Genomic DNA, 22,658 nt, shown 5'->3' with positions numbered 1-22,658 from the left:
TTTTTCCAGTTGCCGACGATGACACCGATCTCGATGACCATATTGACAAATTGGAGTCCTCGCTCATGGATGCCATTGCTAAGAAGCAAGCTGGTCAAAATGTTATTGATGATTATCGCCAAAGTGTTCAGGATATGCAGAATTGGATCGATGGCCTCATCAAGCGTATGGATGTTCTCGACAAGGGATCCGGTTTGAATTGTGCCCAGAAAATGGCTGCCATTTCAGAGATTCGCCATGAATTTAATCAACAAGGTCCACAGAAGATGCAAGAGCTTAAGAATAAGGCTGCCCAAGTTTGTGAAGTTGTTAGCAATTTGGATGGCCAACAAGTAGAGGAACAAATGAAATCTTTGGATAGACGTTATGCTGATTTGGGCAAGCGTTTGGAACGCAAGGCCCAATTATTGGATGTTACCAATAAGAGTGTGGGTGGTGTTAAAGGCGAAATCGACCAATTACAAAACTGGGTCAAGGAAAAGATTCAAGAATTACAGGCCCCCACTACCTTGGGCTTTGAGCCAAAAGCCGCCGAGGCCAGACAACAGGCTATCAAAGCTCTAATGAAAGATGCCGAAGGTAAACAATCTTTGGCCGATGCCTTGGAAAAGAGAATTGCGAATATGCAACCCGAATTGGAACCCGCTGAATATGCCCAACTAGAGTCCGCCTTGCGTAACTTGAATACAGAACAAAAGAATTTGTCCGGAGTCTTGAAATCGGAAATGGAAAAAGCTTTGGATGCTGCCAAGGCCCGCAAGGCATTGGAGGCTGATTTGGATAAGGCCCGAGCTTGGCTCAAGTCTAAGATAGCCGAGGTTAGAAAACTTCCCGTATACCATCCATTGGCTTCAAGCGAAATCGAAAGCAAATTGCAGGAGAATAAGAAATACGACGATGAAGGCCGTCAATTCAATGACAGTGTCTTAAGTGATGTGAAGCGTCAAGCTGGTAATGTCATGAAAGACTGCTCCGACAGTGACAAGGCCGCTTTGCAAAAGATTTTGGATGAAATTGATGCTGACTACAAAACGCTCAAGGATGAGACAGCTAAGAGAGCCAAGGCTTTGGCAGATTTGTTACAAGGACGCAAGGTCTTTGAAGGATCCATGAAGAAAATGGGTGACTGGTTGAATGAAATGGAAACTGCAACCGAAGGTGAATTGAGAACTTCCAGCCTACCCGTTTTGGAAGAACAATTGGCCCATTACAAGAAACTTATGTCAAATGCTGATGGCATGGGTGGTTTGATGAACGACATCAATGAACAGGGTAAGAGTGTCCTACCAACTCTCAGCAATCCCGATAAGCTCAAATTGAACGAAGATATTAAGAACATGAAGGATCGTTATGGTAAGATCAAACAATGTCTTGGTGATCGTGTCAACACTTTGGGTGATCACATTAAGAAGTACAAGGATGCCAAGAGCAAACTTACTGAATGCATGGACTTCTTGAACAAGGTCCAGCAACGCTTACGCGATCTAAATAAGCCTGTGGGCTCTAAGATTGAAGATGTCCAAGAAATGTTAGGCGCCTACGAAGGCATTCTGAAGGAATTGAAGGATAGCAAACATAGAATGGGTGACATGAAGGTAGACGATTTGCCTGAACTGCAAAGCATCCTAGCCCAACAGGATGACATGATCAAACTCATTGAAGATCAGTTGGCCCATTTGAGACAGCTGTTACTTTTACGTGAACAATTCATTGCTTTGATCAATGAGATCATTGCTTTTATCATGAAGTACACTGATGTCATCATTGATATTGAGAATGCTCCCGACAGCCTTGAGGAGAAGATCAACAAGTATGATGACGTTATCGTTAAGATTCAAGAATGTGAAGGCGTTTTGGCCTCAGCCACCGATAAGGGCCAGAAGATAGCCTCTGAAGGTACCGCCGCTGACAAGAATTCCATCACCGAACAATTGCAATCGTTGAAGAACCAATTGGGCAATTTGCGTAAGGCTGTGGAACAGCAAAGACAAAAACATCAAATCCAATTGGAACACCACAAGAAATTGGCAGCCGAGCTTTCAGAAATACTCGATTGGTTGCACAACAATGAAGGTATCGTCAAATCAAGGCCTTTACTCGATCGTGATCCCGACTCTGTGGAGCGCGAATTACAAAAACATAAGGACCTTAGCTCTGATGTTCAAGACTATTTGAATAAATTCAATAAAATCAATAGTGGCATTAAAACTGAAATCGGTATGCCTAGCGCCTTGGTAGAAATGCTATCTGAAGGTCGTTCCCTGGTTTCATCCTTACCCCATGAATTGGAAGAACGCGAGAAATATTTGGTCAATAACCGTAACTCACGCTTGGATTACATGAAACTCGTGTCACAATTCAAGGATTGGTTGCACGAAGCCGAAGATCGTCTGCAAATTGGCAAACATGGCATTGACTATGAGAATTTGGTACGTGATTTGGAAGATCACAAAGTCTTCTTTGGCAATGAACAACCCATTAGGAATTTGGTGCATAAACAAATTCAAGATGCCGCCGATAAAATTTGGCCTTCGCTCAATAACTTTGAGCAAACCGAATTGTCTGGAGAACTCTCGCAATTCCAAACTAAATTGACTAACATTTTGGCCCAGGCCAAGACCCAACAAGGTGATTTGGAAAAGGAGAACGAATTGTGGCGAGAATATCAACAATCTGTGGAACGTGTTAAGGCCACCATTGAGCGTTCCAAATTCGCCGATGAGCCCGTCCAGAATTTGGCCGGTGTCCATTTCAATATTCAAAAATTGACACATGCGATTGGTAATGTTCAGGTGAGTTGATTTTTAATTTTTGTGTTTAATTTAAGAGGGAAAGAAAATTGTTTTTTATCTCTTACTTTGCTTTGTATATCATGAGCAATCGACAAATGAAATTTCTTTATATCACCGAAAGGACAGATTCTTATAATAAAGTAGTTAAGTGGTAAATATGGATCATTAAGATCTACAAAAGGCTGAATCACGCAGATTATTTTTCAGGACTATTGCAAAATAATAGCAGCCTTTATTAATAATATGTCTTGTGTTTTTGCAAAAATGTGATTTTTTCCAGAATACAACTCAAGAAAAAAAAAACTATCCTCTGGAACGAAATTTCAGACAAATGAAATCCACTTTTGTTAAAAAATTTTTAATCCAGAACAAATAAACCCAAATTTATAACAAGCGATGTTACGATTGTTGTTACGGGAGCCACCGTGGTGCAATGGTTAGCATGCCCGCCTTGCATACACAAGGTCGTGGGTTCGATTCCTGCTTCGACCGAACACCAAAAAGTTTTTCAGCGGTGGATTATCCCACCTCAGTAATGTTGGTGACATTTCTGAGGATTTCAAAGCTTCTCTAAGTGGTTTCACTGTAATGTGGAACGCCGTTCGGACACGGCTATAAAAAGGAGGTCCCTTGTCATTGAGCTCAACATGGAATCGGGCAGCACTCAGTGATAAGAGAGAAGTTCACCAATGTGGTATCACAATGGACTGAATGGTCGAAGTGAGCCTGATACATCGGGCTGCCACCCGATGACGATGGCATAAAGATATAAAATATTTCCTTATCCGGCATATTTTATTAATATATGATGAGGTATGTAGGTAAAATGAAGTAGCTGTCGTTTGTAGTTTACCAGCTTTAGTTGACTTTATTTTTTTACAAAAAATTATATCTGTCCACTTTCAAAATAAACTTTTCCGAAGGTAAAAATCGAAAATGTCTCAAATTTCAGAGCTATACTTTTAACTGTGACTTTTAACTGTAACACAGGTCACCTTACACTTGCATATCATAACGAATTTACTCAATTTATGGAGTCGGAAAACGTTTGATGCGATGTGTTACGAATACAGTGAGTCTGCTTTTGCACATTTTCTTTTGAAAATGTTCTGTTTCTAAAATTGGCATCCCTAAACTTAAATGATTCTGAAGTACAGACTATAACAATAGGAACAAAGCCCAGGGAGACATGTAATGTAGAACACAGTGCGTCAGTCACCCAAGTATGCAACAACAATAATGAATAGAACAGGCGTCACAGTAAATGTGGTATCCATGAAGATACACATGGATGAACACAAGTGTCTCATTACAACAACACGCAGCCAAAGTGCGTATTTGTTGCAAAAAAAAAAAAACAACAACTTATATGTATATCTAAACGATAATTCATATGACTGAAAGGTGTCTCTTTTTTCTATTTGAAAGACAGATAAGAATTGAGAAGCAATCGTCGTAGAAATGAAGAAAGTCTGAGAGGAATAGTTTATATTTAGTGTTGCCAATTTCTTTGGTTCGATATTCAAACAATTTTGGTCCAAAATAAAATTTTATTGTGGCAATGCTGTTTATATATTCGCTAAGACTACTGGCTACTACGACCAATGGTCTACAGCTGCCATACACTTACTGGTTAGCCGCTCTCTTTGGGCCATGAAACTTGTTTTTGTTAAGCTTTTTCTAGTGCCGGCAAAAGATGATGTCATTATTAATTGCATAAACAACGTGCTTTGTGTATTTCTCTTGCTCTCTTTGAACATTTTTCTCCCACGATGTAAGAGAATTGGTATTTCTGTAAACTCCCAAGTAAATGAGATAAGAAAGTTGCACTCCAAAATTGCCATATGGAAAGAAAAGGCTATACATTGATGATGGTGTTCTCATAAAATTTTACCGGTCATCAGCCGGCTTTTGATTATGCGAACAAGTACTACCAGTCCAGCTGACAAACCAACGATTTATCCAACAAAGGCCCAAGTCCTGCCTTCCATTTGAGTTTATATTTATGGATTACGAGTTTTTACCCAAAAATTCACTCAGGCGGCAATCAATAGACTTATTTTAATTCAAATTTTTTTTAATAAAAAATTACACATTTTTAATAAAACTCGTGAATTAAACATAAAACGTTTAAAATTTTTTACGCGAGTAATTTTTTTTAACCGGAAATTCATCCATCTTGGACTTAATTCAACTTTCACCAAGACTTTTGCAAATGAAACTTCCGGTGGAAGTGGATTGTAGGACACCAAAATCGAGGAATTGATTCACATTCACTTGGAAGTGGATTTCCGAACATGGGCATAAACTTTTTATAAGTAACAAGTGCAAGATACATTTTTCGGAAGGAAGATTTTAGAAATATAATGTAATTTATACCAAGCCAAATTAGAATTGTTTCATTTTGTTTTTACAGAAAAAAAATGGATTTAGTTAAACTAATGATTAACTTAACTAAAGTTAACTTATTTTTATTACAAAAAAAATTTTTTTGCTTGTAAAGGGTGATTCTTTTGAGGTTAGGATTTTCATGCATTAGTATTTGACAGATCACGTGGGATTTCAGACATGGTGTCAAAGAGAAAGATGCTCAGTATGCTTTGACATTTCATCATGAATAGACTTACTAACGAGCAACGCTTGCAAATCATTGAATTTTATTACCAAAATCAGTGTTCGGTTCGAAATGTGTTTCGCGCTTTACGTCCGATTTATGGTCTACATAATCGACCAAGTGAGCAAACAATTAATGCGATTGTGACCAAGTTTCGCACTCAGTTTACTTTATTGGACATTAAACCAACCACACGAATGCGTACAGTGCGTACAGAAGAGAATATTGCGTCTGTTTCTGAGAGTGTTGCTGAAGACCGTGAAATGTCGATGAATGAAATGTCGCAGCAATTGGGTTTGTGTTATTCGACCACATGGAAGATTTTACGCAAAGATCTTGGTGTAAAACCGTATAAAATACAGCTCGTGCAAGAACTGAAGCCGAACGATCTGCCACAACGTCGAATTTTCAGTGAATGGGCCCTAGAAAAGTTGGCAGAAAATCCGCTTTTTTATCGACAAATTTAATTCAGCGATGAGGCTCATTTCTGGTTGAATGGCTACGTAAATAAGCAAAATTGCCGCATTTGGAGTGAAGAGCAACCAGAAGCCGTTCAAGAACTGCCTATGCATCCCGAAAAATGCACTGTTTGGTGTGGTTTGTACGCTGGTGGAATCATTGGACCGTATTTTTTCAAAGATGCTGTTGGACGCAACGTTACGGTGAATGGCGATCGCTATCGTTCGATGCTAACAAACTTTTTGTTGCCAAAAATGGAAGAACTGAACTTGGTTGACATGTGGTTTCAACAAGATGGCGCTACATGCCACACAGCTCGCGATTCTATGGCCATTTTGAGGGAAAACTTCGGAGAACAATTCATCTCAAGAAATGGACCGGTAAGTTGGCCACCAAGATCATGCGATTTGACGCCTTTAGACTATTTTTTGTGGGGCTACGTCAAGTCTAAAGTCTACAGAAATAAGCCAGCAACTATTCCAGCTTTGGAAGACAACATTTCCGAAGAAATTCGGGCTATTCCGGCCGAAATGCTCGAAAAAGTTGCCCAAAATTGGACTTTCCGAATGGACCACCTAAGACGCAGCCGCGGTCAACATTTAAATGAAATTATCTTCAAAAAGTAAATGTCATGGACCAATCTAACGTTTCAAATAAAGAACCGATGAGATTTTGCAAATTTTATGCGTTTTTTTTAAAAAAAAAGTTATCAAGCTCTTAACAAATCACCCTTTAGTTAACCCATAACCCAATGAAATTTTCTTTGTGTCCCAATAGTTTTTATGAAGGAGAAATTTTTCGTACGATTCCCAGAAATAGGTAAGAATGATATGTGGTTGAAATAGGCATCGTTGCCTTGGAATCAGGGTCAAAATCATTACTTTAAGGAACATATCTTTGGAATTAGATTAAACTATTCCGGTTTAGGAGATGGCGTATAGTTCGGTAGGGACTTGGAGATACATTCACCCATGTTTCACAATTCTTCAAAACTTTAAAATTGTATGCTGGATTAAAACTTATCTGACCGCTATTTAGCCTATAAAAGTTCCACTTATATCCCTGATGATGGCATTTGTAGAGCAGATAAGTTTCGGGTTCATTCACCTAGGTTCTAATTTCTAATATATCGACATCAAGAAGCGACAGTAGTACACTGATTACCGCCCAACTGACTGGATTCCGTCTTAGATTTCAATTTAAATTGAATTATAAAATTAAATAAATTTATTTAATTTAAATTAATTTAATATAGAACAGTTTTGACAATGCATTTGTGCCTAAAATATCTCGTCATTAGTTTCCTTATATTTTATCTACGCCATTAGTTTGTTAATTCTCAAAATTATGCTTCGCTTTGCAAAACACATCTATTATCAATCAAATATTCTGTACCTGGCTTAAAGTAGTTTTTGCCAGATACTCCATAAACTGGCCATAAACCTCCAACATTTTTTATTAACCACATGAGCATCTTTGTCGAAGCTGTAGCTCGCAATGTCTGTGTGTTGACAATGTTCTTCCGTATACCGGCATCTATGGGCTCCACCTTAAATTAGACAGGCAGACAGGCGGACAGACAGTGTTGAATGTATGGTGTGGACGTGACCTGATATTGGATAAGGGAAGGCAATGCCAAATGTTGTTTGTAATTGATGACGTTAGCAAAGCAGATGAGTATGGAATAAAAGTAAAACGTGTTTTTCACCGCTATCCCATATGACAATGTTTTTTCTTTTCTCTTCAATTTGCTCTCACAAAAGCCGGAATGGAACTCTTTTTTTCATAAGTAGGAAAAACACTTGTTTGTCATATGTGTGCTCCTCAGCAAAAGAGAGAAAATGAAGCACAAGCACACAAACACACTTGCATATAATTTTGTACAGCGTGCTTACTTTGTATAGTATCTGTGTGAAATATTGGGTCTCATTGGTTAGCAGCTGTAGCTTTTGCTTAGGCATGACCAGAGTTTGGATTTTAATTCAAAGTGAGCTTTGATGGAAGTCGCATTTGTATGAAATTCTTTGTTGCGAGACACATTTCCACGTTGTTCTTTTTATTTTTGTTTTATTTGTGAAATCGTTCAACGGCTTTAAAGTGTCAAAATATATGTAATTTTTTTGTTGGCAAATTCAATCTGGAAACAGTGTCATAAAGTGCGTTCTTTTATAGAATTTAAAGATTTTATTTTGAATGAAATGCTATCACAAATCTTTGTAAAAAAAGTGAAGAAAAATAAAAATAAATTAATAAAGGAATACAAACATATTGTGTGAGTGATGACAAAAAGGCCTAGCCTGTTTGGAAAAATAAATCATTTAATGAGCATCAGAAAATAAAATAGAAAACACCGCACAAATAATCATCCCAAAATACCTGAAAGGGCAGACAATAACTTATAGATTGTCTCTATATATAAAAAAGCAAATACAATTTATTTCACTGAAATAAAAATATTTATTTAAGCAAAATCTTCGTAACCTGAAATCAAGGTGAGTTAGAAAGATAGAACGCAGAATGTGGATGAGAACATCTACAGTGCTAAAGATATACTATTGTGAAATTATTTGCGGCTCGTGGCCATTATGACCTCTTTTACCCTTGAATTATCCCTTAAATGAGGACCCTACATTACAAAGCAAAAATAACGTGTCATAGGGCACTACTCACCGGAGAGGTTTGTCAATATATTTATATTTGTATTGTGGTTAGGGTTGCCATATATCGCGTTTATAATGGTGTTGTGTTATACAGAAAAACATCGAAAAACAAATACATTCGATGGCCAAATTTTTAGTTTTTGTGCGATGTCAACAAGATTTCCCCGAATGAATGGTACATTTGTTACGTCTCGATGAAGTAATGTACAAAACACATCACATAGTTCCCATCCCATTAAACATGACTTAAGAAATGTTCGACCTTGTAATTTTTAATGTTTTATAATTTTTAGCCGTATTGAGTGAAATTTTTAAATACAATTTTACTTTAACAAACAAGTAAAGATGCCAGTTAGGAAAAATAGTAATAATTAATTTAGTAGAAGACTTAGTTAAGATATTGCCTTTAATGATTGAATAATTCATTGATGCCAGGTATTCTCCAAGCAATCTAAAAATATTTTTGAATTGAATTTTGTATATATATTTTTTAAATTTTACCCTAAAAGATGGTTAACATGGGAAATATTATATTTTTTGGAAAAACAATCATCATTTTAGTAAAAAATTATAGCATGATTTTTTTAACCCTAGATCTGGCACTATGTACAAATGTACAGGTATTGTAGGAAAAAATTGGTGCCAGAGTTAGGGTTAAATAACCCCGTTTTGTTTGACCCAAACAATGTATATAAATAAAAATGAAACAAGTTGATTTCATCTTTTTCTCGACGTTTCGCCGGCTTTTTTCCGACCTTTCCAAAAACTTTTATTGTAAATATTTATAGAGGAAAATATATATTCTATTTAAGTTTACAAATTCATTAATTGTAGATTTATTTGGTTTTGTTTTGAAGGACACTCCATATTGACTCCAAATTTATGTTGCTAATAAAACAAAACAATAAATAACAAAAATCTACATTCAATAGTTAAAATCCGATAGAATGAAATATAGCTCCATATATATTTTTACTAGATTTTAAAAAAATGGCTAGATCTCGTACAGTGAAAATACCCAAATTATTTTGTTTAGTCTGTCTAAATCAATAGAATGTATTAATTTAAAATTTTTAAATCCAAGTTCATATGTAAATAACTTCGTAGATGTAAATCTAAAACTCTTCTATACGATGACGAGTGATTGGATATATGGCAACTCTGCTTATGAAATGCCTATGTAGTGTTAGTTATAGACAAACAAAAACAAATCATTGAAACTTCCAGCAAGGAAGTTGAAGATGTCAACGTCTTAAGAGAGCGTGAGGGACAGAGAGAAAGGAAGTTTCTCACAATTTAAATACTCTGCCAACAGAATATGTGGAATTTTAAAAACCTATAAAAACAATTTTCTTGAGTTAAATATAAATTTAATAAAATTTTTATATGTTTATGTATGTACAATATTAATGTTCTTGTTTTTTTCTTTTTACAGAGTCAAACAAGTGATATTACTTTAGCGAATCAACAAGCTCAAGGACTTTTGCGACAAGCTGATTCCCGCAATCGTCAGCTGATTGAACAGGACAATTTGCAATTGAATCGTTTGTGGCAAGACCTCATTGCTTCACTAGAAAAAAGGCGTGACAATTTGCAATCAGTTGCCGATAAGTGGGACGATTTTGAGAATCGCCTATTAAGCTGGGAAAAAGCCATTGGACGTTTGTCGGATAAATTCCGCAATGTCGACCCAGTGGTAAGATCTCGACGTCATTTGGAAGATACAAAGCATGCCATCCAGGTAAGTTTCCAAGCAAGCTTTAAATATTAAAATATGTAACGAAAGTTTCTCCAAAGATTGGTAAAACCAGTTGAGTTAAGAAGGACCATGTTCAACTACAACATTGTTCTCTTAACGTTTCTGACATTTTCTGGAGGTGTTCATAATTTGTTTCTCCCGATGAAGTTGCCAATATAAAATCAGGTTTTAGTTTCATAGGCTTAATAACCTTAGCAACAATTCTCGCCATGAAAGTGGTGTGGGCAGCATTACTTTGCAAAAAGTTTTAACCATAAATTTTGTTGGTTTTTATAAGACTGGCAATGGCTCCATGTAGAGTTGTTTTTACTCATGTGTGTTTCTGGTTATGGAGTCTAGAAGCTCTTTCTTACAGGTTTGCTTACAATTTCAATTACTTCCGCCCCAAATTGAGATCAATAATAGAAGAAACTGGTTTTTATGAAGATAAAAAAATGTCATCTTACATGGTTGACAAATGAGAATATATCTTTATTATTTGGAAAATATTACAAAAATGGGCTTGAAGATAATGACTTTTCAATTTTCGTTTAAGTGAGTTGAAACCACAAAAGGGAACGGTGTAGGTAGTATTTGTATATTCGAATGGATATCAACCACTTTGGAATTTTGTTTTTGGCATTGTAAAATTTTAGACGCAAAATTCTATTGAGAGCACATAGAATCTAGAATAAACACATATTTATTTTTTTTCTTCAAAAAATCCTTCAAACTTGATTTAGTGTTGTAAATTTATCAATCTCATACCAAAGAGGCAAACCTGGTAATTATTTTTTACTGAATTCAATGTAAACTTCCATTTATGTCCATAGCAACTTATGTCATGTACTTAGTCACCATTTAAAAATGTGTCTTAAATAGTCAACTTCAAGTTAAATAAATGCCAATGAACGCCATCATGGCGACAAAAAATAAATTTCCATTTATGTTGGCAAACATGGCCGAAATGCTATATATTGTATGTTTTTTTTTTTTTTTGAAAGAAAAATATATTAATGCTTCTATATGTATTGCTAGTATATATCTTTACATTTTAAGTACATATTTTATGAAAGATTCCGAAAACATCTAATTGAAGAATTTATTGTTCTTATACTTACTTATAATGAATGTAAGAAAGTAATGAAAATATGCAAGCTCATATTTATATACTTTAAGTAATTGAGCTTAGAAAAAAATGTGGGTTTACTTAAATTTTTAAAGTTTACCCATATTAGATTTGATCATCCCTATTCCTAATAATAACTACTTAACGTTGGTAGAAAATAACAAAAATAAAGACAAGGTGTACAAATTTTTAGGCATGTAGGTGCTTCTACACCCTCACAAAAAATCGCTTCTGTAACATATACTCCCAAACATATTTTGCTTCAAGCATATACATTTTATTACCCAAACATTTATATGTTTGATCTCTTCCAATATATAATATGTTTGAAAGCATATTGGTCTAAACAATATATGTTTGGGTAGTCTAAGTTCCAAACATTTTGTATTTTTGCATCCAAATTCAATAATGTTGTCTTCTAAAAAACAATATGTTATTATGTGAACATATAATATGTTTGGAAGCATTTTGCACCCAAAAATATTATATGCTTAAAAAAAATTCTCCCAAACAATATTGTGCTCAAAATTTTATTTATTGATTTATATATTTACAATCATAATGAATTATGAAAATAAACAGGTAATATAGGTGCTAACAACATAGGTTTTCGACCTGAATGCTCAAACTTTTGTTTCTGCCTAATTGTATATTCCCCCACATCTTTCTCACTTCCACGAGATTTTTTAGTTCTTAGCACCTTTTTCTGTAATACAAACATTGTAGAAGAAATTATTCAATTTTATGATTTTTATTTTATTTTAATTTTACCTTTTGCCGGACGGGGATTCGAACAGCGGACCACACAGTTTGTAAGGATCAAAGAAGTAGCTGATCAATTGCCCAAGGAAAAATAAAATGTTAATTTTGTAATAACAAGCAACAACCACCAACTTAATTCAATATCGCTCCCTGTTAAATAGCGCTCCAAGCTACTAAACACATATATGTTTATAGGCTATTTCTAAATTAATATATGTTTGCATCCAAGCATATTATATTTACAAACATTTTATGTCCCAAACATAATATGTTCTAACATATTAACATATATGTCCCAAACATGTTATGCTAGTTTATGAATATTATATGCTTGCACTCAAAAATATTGTGTTTAAAAATTTGTGTTCCAAACATATAATGTTTATAGCCAAACATATGAAAAACAGTCTTTTTCATCCGTGTAGAAGTATGCAGCATAATTTTGTGACATTTGAAGAAGTTTTGAAAATATAAAAATTATTACATTATTGAATTCCATGCACAATTGCCTTCCTTAGTTATGAAACTTGTAAACAGTCTAGTGGCGAGGGATTTATTTGCATTTTTATTTTAATTAATTTATTTCTCTTTGGTTGTAACTAAAAATAGAATATGACGTTAAAATGTAATTTAAAAACGGTGAAAATTTTTTATGATGTAAAATATAAAATTTATTACATTATTACGAGGATATAAATCACAGTTGCCAAATATTTTTGGCATTCGGATGGATCGCACCCATGAACACTGGTGTTCTATTCGGCATTAGGTCAGATTAGGTTTTTAAGTGACAGCCTGGTACTTCAAGTTCTCAGGCCATTTTGCTCTTGAAACATGTTTGAGGTGACCATTAGATAGGGTCACGGCCTAAAGGAAAAAAAAATTGATGCGGTCACCCCCCAGTTTTGTAGCATATTCGAAGACAATTTCAGAACACCAAAACTTTTTTTCCGAGCACCCTACGACCCCCCGAAATACAATTTATTGTGCTGTGTCGTCATTTGAAGTGTTTGCACTTTTTTTAAATATTATCAACAGCCTTCTCTCACAAAAATATGGAAAGACTTAAAAAATCATGTAGCGAAAGTGATTGTTAGAATTTTAAAACAGTAGGCTCTCAAATTGTTCTAGCAAAAACACATGCACTTTGCATAACGCAGAAAATGCCGTAGTGCCAACAACGAGTATGTATACAAAGGTACCGTTAGAAATTTACAGATCAACAGGTTTTGTGTTCTAAATGCCTTATAAATTAATTTCATGGATGTGAATAACGATGTGCATGTGGTTTCGATCGGACATCATGACAACACAGCAAAAACTATTTGGTGGTGTGTAGGGTGACCTATTGACTTTTTAAAATCTCTGTAACTTTTTTGTTTATGAATATAAGTAAATACTTCAAAAGCAAAAGTTTCATATTTTGCTAAGATCTTTATAATGGTTATCAGAAATGGGCATCATAGGGGTATACGAAGCGAAATAAAAAAATTAAAAATCAAATTTGACGTCGGAGTCAAAAATGACCAATGCACAAAATATAGCCCCTGATCAACCACGAATAACGATATGCGTTTCTTTTCGATCGGACTTCAAATGACGACACAGCACAATAAATTGTATTTCGGGGGGTCGTAGGGTGCACGGAAAAAAAGTTTTGGTGTTCTGAAATTGTCTTCGAATATGCTACAAAACTGGGGGGTGACCGCATCAACTTTTTTCGTGACCCTTCCTTCCCTGCATGAAGATAAAACGTTGTCGAAATATTTTTATATCTATAATAGCTACACTACAAATGTGGCTCATTTACTGGGGGACGAAATTTTAGACAAACGAAGTTTTATTTTCATCATTACTTGTAATAACTAAGATAATACTTTATAACCAAAGGTAATCTCGCTTGTTTAAAATTTCGTTACAAAGGAAACTTTTTCACAGTGTGTTATTTCTCAACTGTCTAGTGATAGCCGTTTTTGTAACAAAATGTCGATTAGTTCTTTTTGAAAGTTATTGGTAAATCTTATTCCTGCAACTCCATCCTACACAGAAAAAAATATCACCAAAATATTTCCAATTATAAAGTTCAAAAGTTTTTCAATTAATAAATTAATTTATTAAATTAAATTTCTAATCGAGATAGAAATATTAGGTTAATTAAGTCAATGATTGAAAAATGTTAACATTTTTAATCAAGAAATTAATTGATACATTTAACTTTTCACTCAAACTCGGAAGACTAACGGCCATTTTCATGTATCTCGGTTAGACTTTAACTCCCAGTTAACAGAAAGTAAAATCGAAATATCTTCTCTCCGGTTAACTTTAACAGTTAAGTTCTTAACTGGCGTATGGAATATATAGGCAAGATGACAAACATGTCCATAGTACGGTTTAAAAGTTCGTTAGCTAACGTAGCACTAACAGAGCTTCCAGAAAATGGGGGTAAATCTGTTAAAAAAAGTTATGGTACTTTTTTATTTTTAACTAAAAATTTGTTTCTAATAAACACTCCAAGTCAATTCAAGTAATTGAAAATGTTTCGCAATCAACTTTAAGTTTTAATTGAATCAATTAAAAGATTAACTGAAATTTTCTAATGAAACCAATTAATTTTCTAACCAAGGTTTTTTTACGCCCAATTAAAATTGTCATTGATACTATCATTTTCGTGATTGAAGACATTTCAATTAAGATATTAATTGGATCAATTAATTTCGTGATTGAATCCGAAAAAAATTGTGTCTGTGGTGGAGGGTATAACAAATTTGCCTTAAGACTAACTTAATGTAATGCCGAAAAAATCTTAGTACAGCCGACGTTGTTCTTAATATCGCCAGTGCTATGTGGTAACGAAACTGTCAGGTAATTGTGCGAACTTATAATAGAAAACAGAATGAGGAGGTATTAATCTACATGACGGAATTATTTTGGTTTAAATAAAAATAAATTAACAATTTTACATTTGAACATATTGTAACACATTCAAAACATTAGAAGATATTTCCAAGTTATTTAATATTTTTCTATATACAATTCATATTTTCACACTCTGATCGCAATTAGACCGAGTCACACTTGACAAATTAACCCAATTAGATGTTTGAAGCGATAATAAAAACACAGAGAATTTTAATTATTATGAGCATATCAATTTCAGTTTTTACTTGTTATACCATGACTCACAAAATGTCGAGTTCGCATGAAAACTTAGTCTAAAGGGGGTAGGTGGTTGCTTGTTTCTTATCATAATCCCCCGAGCGAGTGAATGAATAATTATATTTTGCACTTCTGAAGAAGAGTGGTATCTACAGCTATAACGTTTGGTTGTCGATCACACTCGATCACTCACGACTTTAGATCTTCCCTACATGAATTCAAAGTTTATTTTTGTTTAATGTTTCTTTAATGACTGTGATGAATTCCATGCACAATTGTCTTCCTTAGTTATGAAACTTGTAAACAATCTAGTGGCGAGCGAATTGTTTGCATTTTTAATTTTAATTAATTTATTTCTCTTTGGTTGTAACTAAAAATAGAATATGACGTTAAAATGTAATTTAAAAACGATGAAAAATGTTTATGATGTTTTTATGCATTACACAATAAACTTGATTGGCTTGATTAATTTAATTAAAAGTTTTAGTATTCTCGTTTGCTTACTTAAGGCGTTTAAACTGTTTGCTATCTTCTATCTAATTATCTATCTTTGATGACCTTGAGACACAATGCCTTCTAGTGAAAAAGTAAAATACTGAAATATTCAGCTTAGAGTATAGACAGATCGTGCATATTCAATTCGAATTGAGGGTATATTGATTTGTTTTTAATAAAGGCTATTTTAAAATTGCATTTGCAAATTTAGTTAATTCAAATGTGAACATGTATTTTAAGAGTGTTCGCCTTCAATTTCGTATTTTTAGTTATAAAAATTAAAATTTCATAAATTATATATTGGTTTTAAGAAGAACTTGAAAAAAGTATCAAACGAAATTTTAGACAAACAAAGTTCGTTTCTCATTTGCTTTTTGCTTTAAGGAAGTTTATTTGGAAGAAAAGTATATACTTTTTGTTATAAACGTTTATTATTTTCCAGGATGTAAAAACAATTTCATAAAGACTAACTCAAAAAAAAAAAAAGCAATCTTTTCTGGCTAATTGCATTATTTTCCCTCACATCTTTCTCACTTCCACGAGATTTTTTAGTTCTAGTTAGTTAGAAGAAATTATTCGATTTTAATTTTTTTTAAATTTTACCTTTCGCCTGGACGGAGAATCGAACCGCGGACCATGCAATTTGTACGCCAACACACTATCCACTATCAAATTGTCCATATAAGTTATATTTATAAAGCATAGCTTTCGGCGCCCACGAGCCGATTGAACAAAATAAACATACATTTAGTTGGACACCGTGGATCAATGGTTGGTACGTCTGCCTTGCATCCGAAGGGTCCTGGAATCGAACCCTTCTTCGACCGAAACCCAAAAAGTTTTTTTTTTTTTACATATATTCCATATATGTTCCGAAGATTCTGAAAAGATGTTCAACAGTACATACTACTATATTAAATTTTTACTACGAAACTGTAAAATGTGCCTTATTGAAGACTTAAAGTCAGAAAAGAACGGCGCTTGATATAAACGAAATGGACTGTGTTGTTGGTTCAAAATAATTTTTTTTTATTGAAAAAATAAACATTTTGTAAGAAACGAATTTTTTTGGTGATAAAAGTTTGAAATTTTCAAAGGAATTCAAAAAAACTCTACCAAAAGAAAAACGTTTGTCAAACGTTTTTTTCTTTGCGTTTTTGATGTTTTTTCAAAATAGATTTTTTATGTTGGTCAATATTGAAAGGTCTTCTATGAAATCTTAGTGCGATTTTAGCTATCCAACTGCATAGAAAAATAGAGACATGTAAAGTACATATTTTAATTTCGTCTTCCAGACTTTGGTTAGGCGATAATATAGCTTATTTGAAAATTTACCTCTTTACATGTGGAAGTAGAAATGTATCAAGTAAAATTTGAAGAATATCGGATAGCTTGCGTGGTTATATCAGCTTGAGAGAGATCCAATTTTTCAGTCTAGCAAATCCGGCATAGTACAGACCTTTAATCGTTTTACCCTTCTGCAAGTAGTCGGCCACATCTTGCCACCCTCCATGTATTGAAATAGCCCTCGTCTTCGGCAAGAGCAGTTCATTGTTAAGACTATTCAGTCCATTGTAGTACCACAGGTGGTAAACTTCTCTCTTATCAATGAGGTGTGGCCCATTTAATGTTTAGCTCAATCGCAAGAAGTCTCCTTTTTATAGCCGATATCGCACGGTATGTTTTGAACCACTCAGAAATGTCACAATCAGATGAAAAGTTTTTGGAGTTCGGTTGAAACTTGGATTGAAACCATGCCCCTCTGTATGTATGGGAGACAATGCTAACCATTGCATCACTGTGCTTCCAAAGGCCATTGAATTTCACAGTCGATTTATCCTCCAAAAATAAGAATTCCAGCCAAATGTAACACAATAGCACTATTATATTAAACTCGATTACGAATAACTTACTTTTCAAATAATATCAGACGAAAATGCAGTCATTTTAATCATGCGAAAAGTAAGGTTGTATATGGAAATTTACAGTTTTATAAGATTTTCTTTAAAACTAAACTTGAAAAATTTTGATTTCAATTTTGAAATTTACGTATTTGTAATTGGACAATATTTTTAAAAACGAGAAAAGAAAATTTTGCGACATAATTTGTTAAATTTTGGTTATACTAATTCAAACATTTTGAAAATAAACTTAATTCTGATTCTCATTTTTACTCATGATGCAAATTGTAGCGTCTTAACACAGACCGTAGTCAAAATGACGAAGAATAACGTTAGTGTACAAAAAATAAAGATGACTTTCTAGGGCTAATAATGGGTCTCAAATGTGTTGTTCTCATTACACTGAGTGTTGTCAATATCATATTTCATATGGTTTTGTAATAATTCTTAAATTCTTACGTCATTTAATTCTTGCTTCAGTTTCATTTAAACTTTCGATAGGCAAAAATATTCACCAGCATCTAACAAAAATATCTGATATCTCATTTTTGTAAAATGATAAAGAAATTACGATTCAAACGTGACATATGCTAATCATGATTTATGACTGAAACGATGAAAGCTTTCGACACCCACCGAAACATGTGTGTGAAAACATTTCTGCCTTTCGACGTTACCTTCCATTAGTAAACCAGCCTCATACACAGGGGCGGGAGTGTATTGAACAATTACATTAATTGAAGAATTCCTCTGCTATCAGGTCAGTATTTACTATGTGACTAAATGAAAAAATTGGATTTCGTTTGTTTTTTTATTCTCCCTTACTTTGCCGTTGGGCTTTTGGCGAATTTTTTAACGACAATCTCAAAACGTGAGTACAATGTTTGACCGTGAACTTGACTGGTTTTGGATATTTTGTTTGACATTCTCCCGTCTCTCTTTGGAGATTAGTTTAACTTTGACTCACAATCCAAGTGAAGCGCGTGCGTTAGATGTGTATGTATAGATGTGTGGTAGTTTTGTCAATGGGTGAAAGGGTGGCGTTGCCACCTGGATTCGTTCCATTATGGAAAAGATTTTTTTTTTTTGAATTTTTCTCCTAAATATTTCACGTAAGGGATATTGAATAATTTTTAAATAACTGCCAAGGCATTATCGCTATACAATAAAATGTAAATGTCAATGAGAGACTTTTTATTATTTGAATAAAATAAAATTAAAATTTTATTAACGTCTATATTTGTTGGTTGTATGATTCACGTCGCTTTTTTTTTTGATAGATTTAATTTAAATTCTTTACAATTATCCAATATCAATGCCAAAGATTTAACTTGTTTTAAGTTTTTAGAGAGTTGTTGAAATATTGTAGCTTCCCAATTTCCATTTAATTTTTAATAAATCTTTCTTATGCCATTGGGTACACTGGTAGAAAAAGTTTCGTTATATTAATGAAATGTGTCATTAAAAGTGAGCCAATGAAACAAATTCATTGATATAATGAAATTTTTCGTTATTATAACGAAATTTCTTTTAGTCAACGAAACATTTCATACTATCAACGAATATTTTCATTGTCTTAATGAAAATGTTTCATTGTATCAATGAAACATTTTCGTTGGCTCAATTTTAATGAAATTTTCTTTGTGTGTACCCATTGGCGATAAAAAGTTTTCGCAGAATTCGCGGATGTTATTGTTATGCATTGGTTAGGTTCTTTAACCTGTTTTTTTTTCTGTATGATCGCATACGTAGTTTAAAGTGGGTCGCTGACAAAGTACTGCAATTTTTAAACCGCACGAAATCGTGATTTTAAGCCGCCTACGAAAACATCTTTAAAATGTACGAAAACATCTTTAAAATGTATCCACGGCAGAATTAGAATAAATATGAAGTTTCTGCTAACTAGCGACGTTTAAAGAGTAGTTGAAACTAATACAAAAGAGCCTATGTTTTTCATTAAATCGCAATTCGGAATCCATTCACATTTTTTTCTATCGATATGACCACGCCCTTAAAAAAATCCCATCTATAATATATACTTCCAAACATATTCTGTCTTTCGTTATCTATTTAAGTCACCATCTTTATCTGTTTTCTCTATTCTCTGTTGCCCTATCGGACGTTTCTAAACATATGTATATTTATACAAAATTTGTAAATTAATATATGTTTTTCGTCCGTGCACCTTTTGTCTTGACTGTTGAGTCTGCCAAGAATCCTACAATTTGGTCCAGTCCCATGTAATGTGTTTTTTCAGATTTATATTGACATATTTTTTAGTGCAAATTGAGCCGGTGGTGATTTTCCAGGCATAGGTTGGGTTAGGTGGCAGCCCGATGTATCAGGCTCACTTAGACTATTCAGTCCATTGTAATACCACAGTGGTGAACTTCTCTCTTATCACTGAGTGCTGGCCGATTGCTCAATGACAAGGGACCTCCATTTTATAACACGGTGGCTCCCGTGGCTCTCCAGGCATAAACTCAGACAAAAGTTTTTCGTAGTATGTCTATATAATGTAATAAGTTTTTATCCAAAATTAAAAGTGGATTTCGGTCAACATCAAAGGTCCACCGGGCGATCTGAAAAAAAAAATGGAAATGACAAAAAGTTGACTTCCAGAGGAATCCAATCCTGGTAAGAAATATGAGCATATAACTTTAACTCGATGACTACACACAAAGAAAATTTCATTAAAAGTCAGCCAACGAAAAATTTTCGTTGATATAACGAAACATTTTCATGAATACAATGAAAATATTCTTAATAGTACGAAACATTACGTTGATTGACTAAAAATTCGTTATAATAACGAAAAATTTCGTTGTAATAACGAATTTGTTTCATTGGCTGACTTTTAACGAAACATTTCGTTAATATAACGAAACTTTTTCTATTAGTATACCTTTGGTATACAAATAAGACTGCCGCATATTTCAGACATCAATTCTGAGTACAGATTATAACGTGTTTTACGATCATAAAATACCAACCCACCTTAATGTGCATAGTTTTATGACTATGTGACGATAATAAGTTAGTAGTTCATATTCTGCCATCCAATCAAGAATTCAGTACAAACAAACAAATGGAAATACAATCTTGCATGTTGATAGCTTTCATGCCAATAATTATAAATCAAATTTTAGAGTTCTATGCATATTTCACACCTTTCTGTAGCAAAGGAAAAATATTATCAACAATTATCAAGTCTTAGGAGTATAGAATTAGTTTGTAATAAGATTTTGACTAACATTGCATGGGTGCAGCTCACACAGCAATTGCAAATGGTAAAATTATGATTGGGACTTAACACAAAAGCTTTTATATTTTGCACTAATGTACTCATCTATATATGGAGTTTAAATAGAAAATGAAGTGATTCTGTGCAAGAGTTCGCTAATTATCGAAAGTCCAAAAACATTCCATATATTTATAGACTTCACTACGTTTGGAATCTTTCAAGTCTCTCAACATAAATGAACAGTAATTTCACCAATGTGGTATCACAATGGACTGAATAGTATAAGTGAGCCTGATACATTGGGCTGCCACCTAAACTAACCTAACCTAACAGTAATTTCATCGACCGGCTGCTATTTTTTTTTGACTTGTCTAAAAATAACTACAAGGACCATCGCAAAAGGGTGATTTTTTCAGGTCACTTTTCTTCAGGGTGATGTTTAATAAAATCACAAATATGTGGGTTCTATTAACTAAAAGCTTAAAAAGCCATTCTTAAACAATTAGAAAAAATTTAAAACAATTTACATAAATTAATTCCAAATCGTGTTGTTAATTGATTTCCTCTTTAAATGATTAACGTTTGAAATTAGCGTAAACATTCATCAAAAATTTAAATTCAAATTAGAATTTCGTTTGGCCATAACTTACAATTACAACATTTGAGATCACCTATGTGCTCCATACATTGCCCTAGGGGGAAACCCCCCTTTTTGAATTAATTGTTGCTTTTGTAACGTAATGTCTATGTGATTGTTACAGCTTATCGTCTATTCGTTACTATTTTGTAGTGTGATGATGGTGTCATACTTTAAATAAAACGGTTTCCATTCTCTGGTCTGTGAGGTTTCTACTTTCGCGTTTTTTTATTATTTATTTTGATTGTTGTTTTTTTATATTTTTTTTTAAAATTCCAATGCTGGTTCTAAACACAACAAACAATAATGAAATAAACAGGCGGACAGACAGATAATTCAAATTAACCACATTCACATATACCAAACAAGTATTGCCCAGCAATATGAACAACAGCGATAACTATGAAAATTACAATAATAAATAAAAAAACCGACTGTTGTGTTTGTTTTTATTGCAGTAGTATTTCGATGACAACATCATTGGGGATCCGGAGAATATAAATTAACGGTGAGAATTATAGGAAATTCTCTCACCCTTGTATTGTGCTCCAATGAAAAATTCAGTTACTCCTCCCCCTTCAATAAAGGGAGAGCTTTTTTGTTGATGCCACACTATCCTCTCACTTCAATCTTCTGTCTAAAGCAAATATAAATTATTTTTTTTTCGATATTGTAAAGTCGAGCTTTTTTTCTAAATGAAGAAATGTTGTAGTTTGTGAGATTGTTTTCTTTTTCTACGTTATTAAAGTTTTTCAATTCGTTTTTTGTTTTGACTAGAAGTTTTGTTGTTTATGTGCTCATGATAGTGAATGATGACGAGATCAATAACGATGGAGACAATGATTTCACATGAGGTTTGAGCGACTCACAAAAATGTTTCGTTGTTGACCTTCGAAAGTCTGGTCGAGAATATACATACATAATTTTTTCTCTTTATGTTATTGCTAATGTTGTTGTTATTCATTTTGGCATATGGATTCGCAGATACAGGCACACCAAACAACAACAATTATATTCATGTTAAAAGTTTACTTTAGGGTTTAGAGGGTTCATTCCCCTCATTTACATTTT

The 22,658-nt window shown here is 33.6% G+C and overlaps 1 protein-coding gene across 16 annotated transcripts in view; it reads left to right on the top strand.

Annotated features, from left to right (window-relative positions):
- Positions 1-22,658, top strand: part of Msp300 (Muscle-specific protein 300 kDa) — a 235,060-nt gene that overhangs the window by 121,888 nt on the left and 90,514 nt on the right. For all 16 annotated transcript variants that reach the window (XM_075297876.1, XM_075297874.1, XM_075297868.1 and 13 more), the window contains 2 exons: positions 10-2,792; positions 9,961-10,266. In XM_075297876.1, the coding sequence (XP_075153991.1) occupies positions 10-2,792; positions 9,961-10,266 (3,089 nt within the window). The remainder of the gene's footprint in view (positions 1-9; positions 2,793-9,960; positions 10,267-22,658) is intronic.

The sequence above is a fragment of the Haematobia irritans genome, chromosome 2 (assembly GCF_050003625.1).
Source record: "Haematobia irritans isolate KBUSLIRL chromosome 2, ASM5000362v1, whole genome shotgun sequence".
Classification (NCBI taxonomy): domain Eukaryota; kingdom Metazoa; phylum Arthropoda; class Insecta; order Diptera; family Muscidae; genus Haematobia; species Haematobia irritans.
This window is presented reverse-complemented; position numbering and strand designations above follow the sequence as displayed.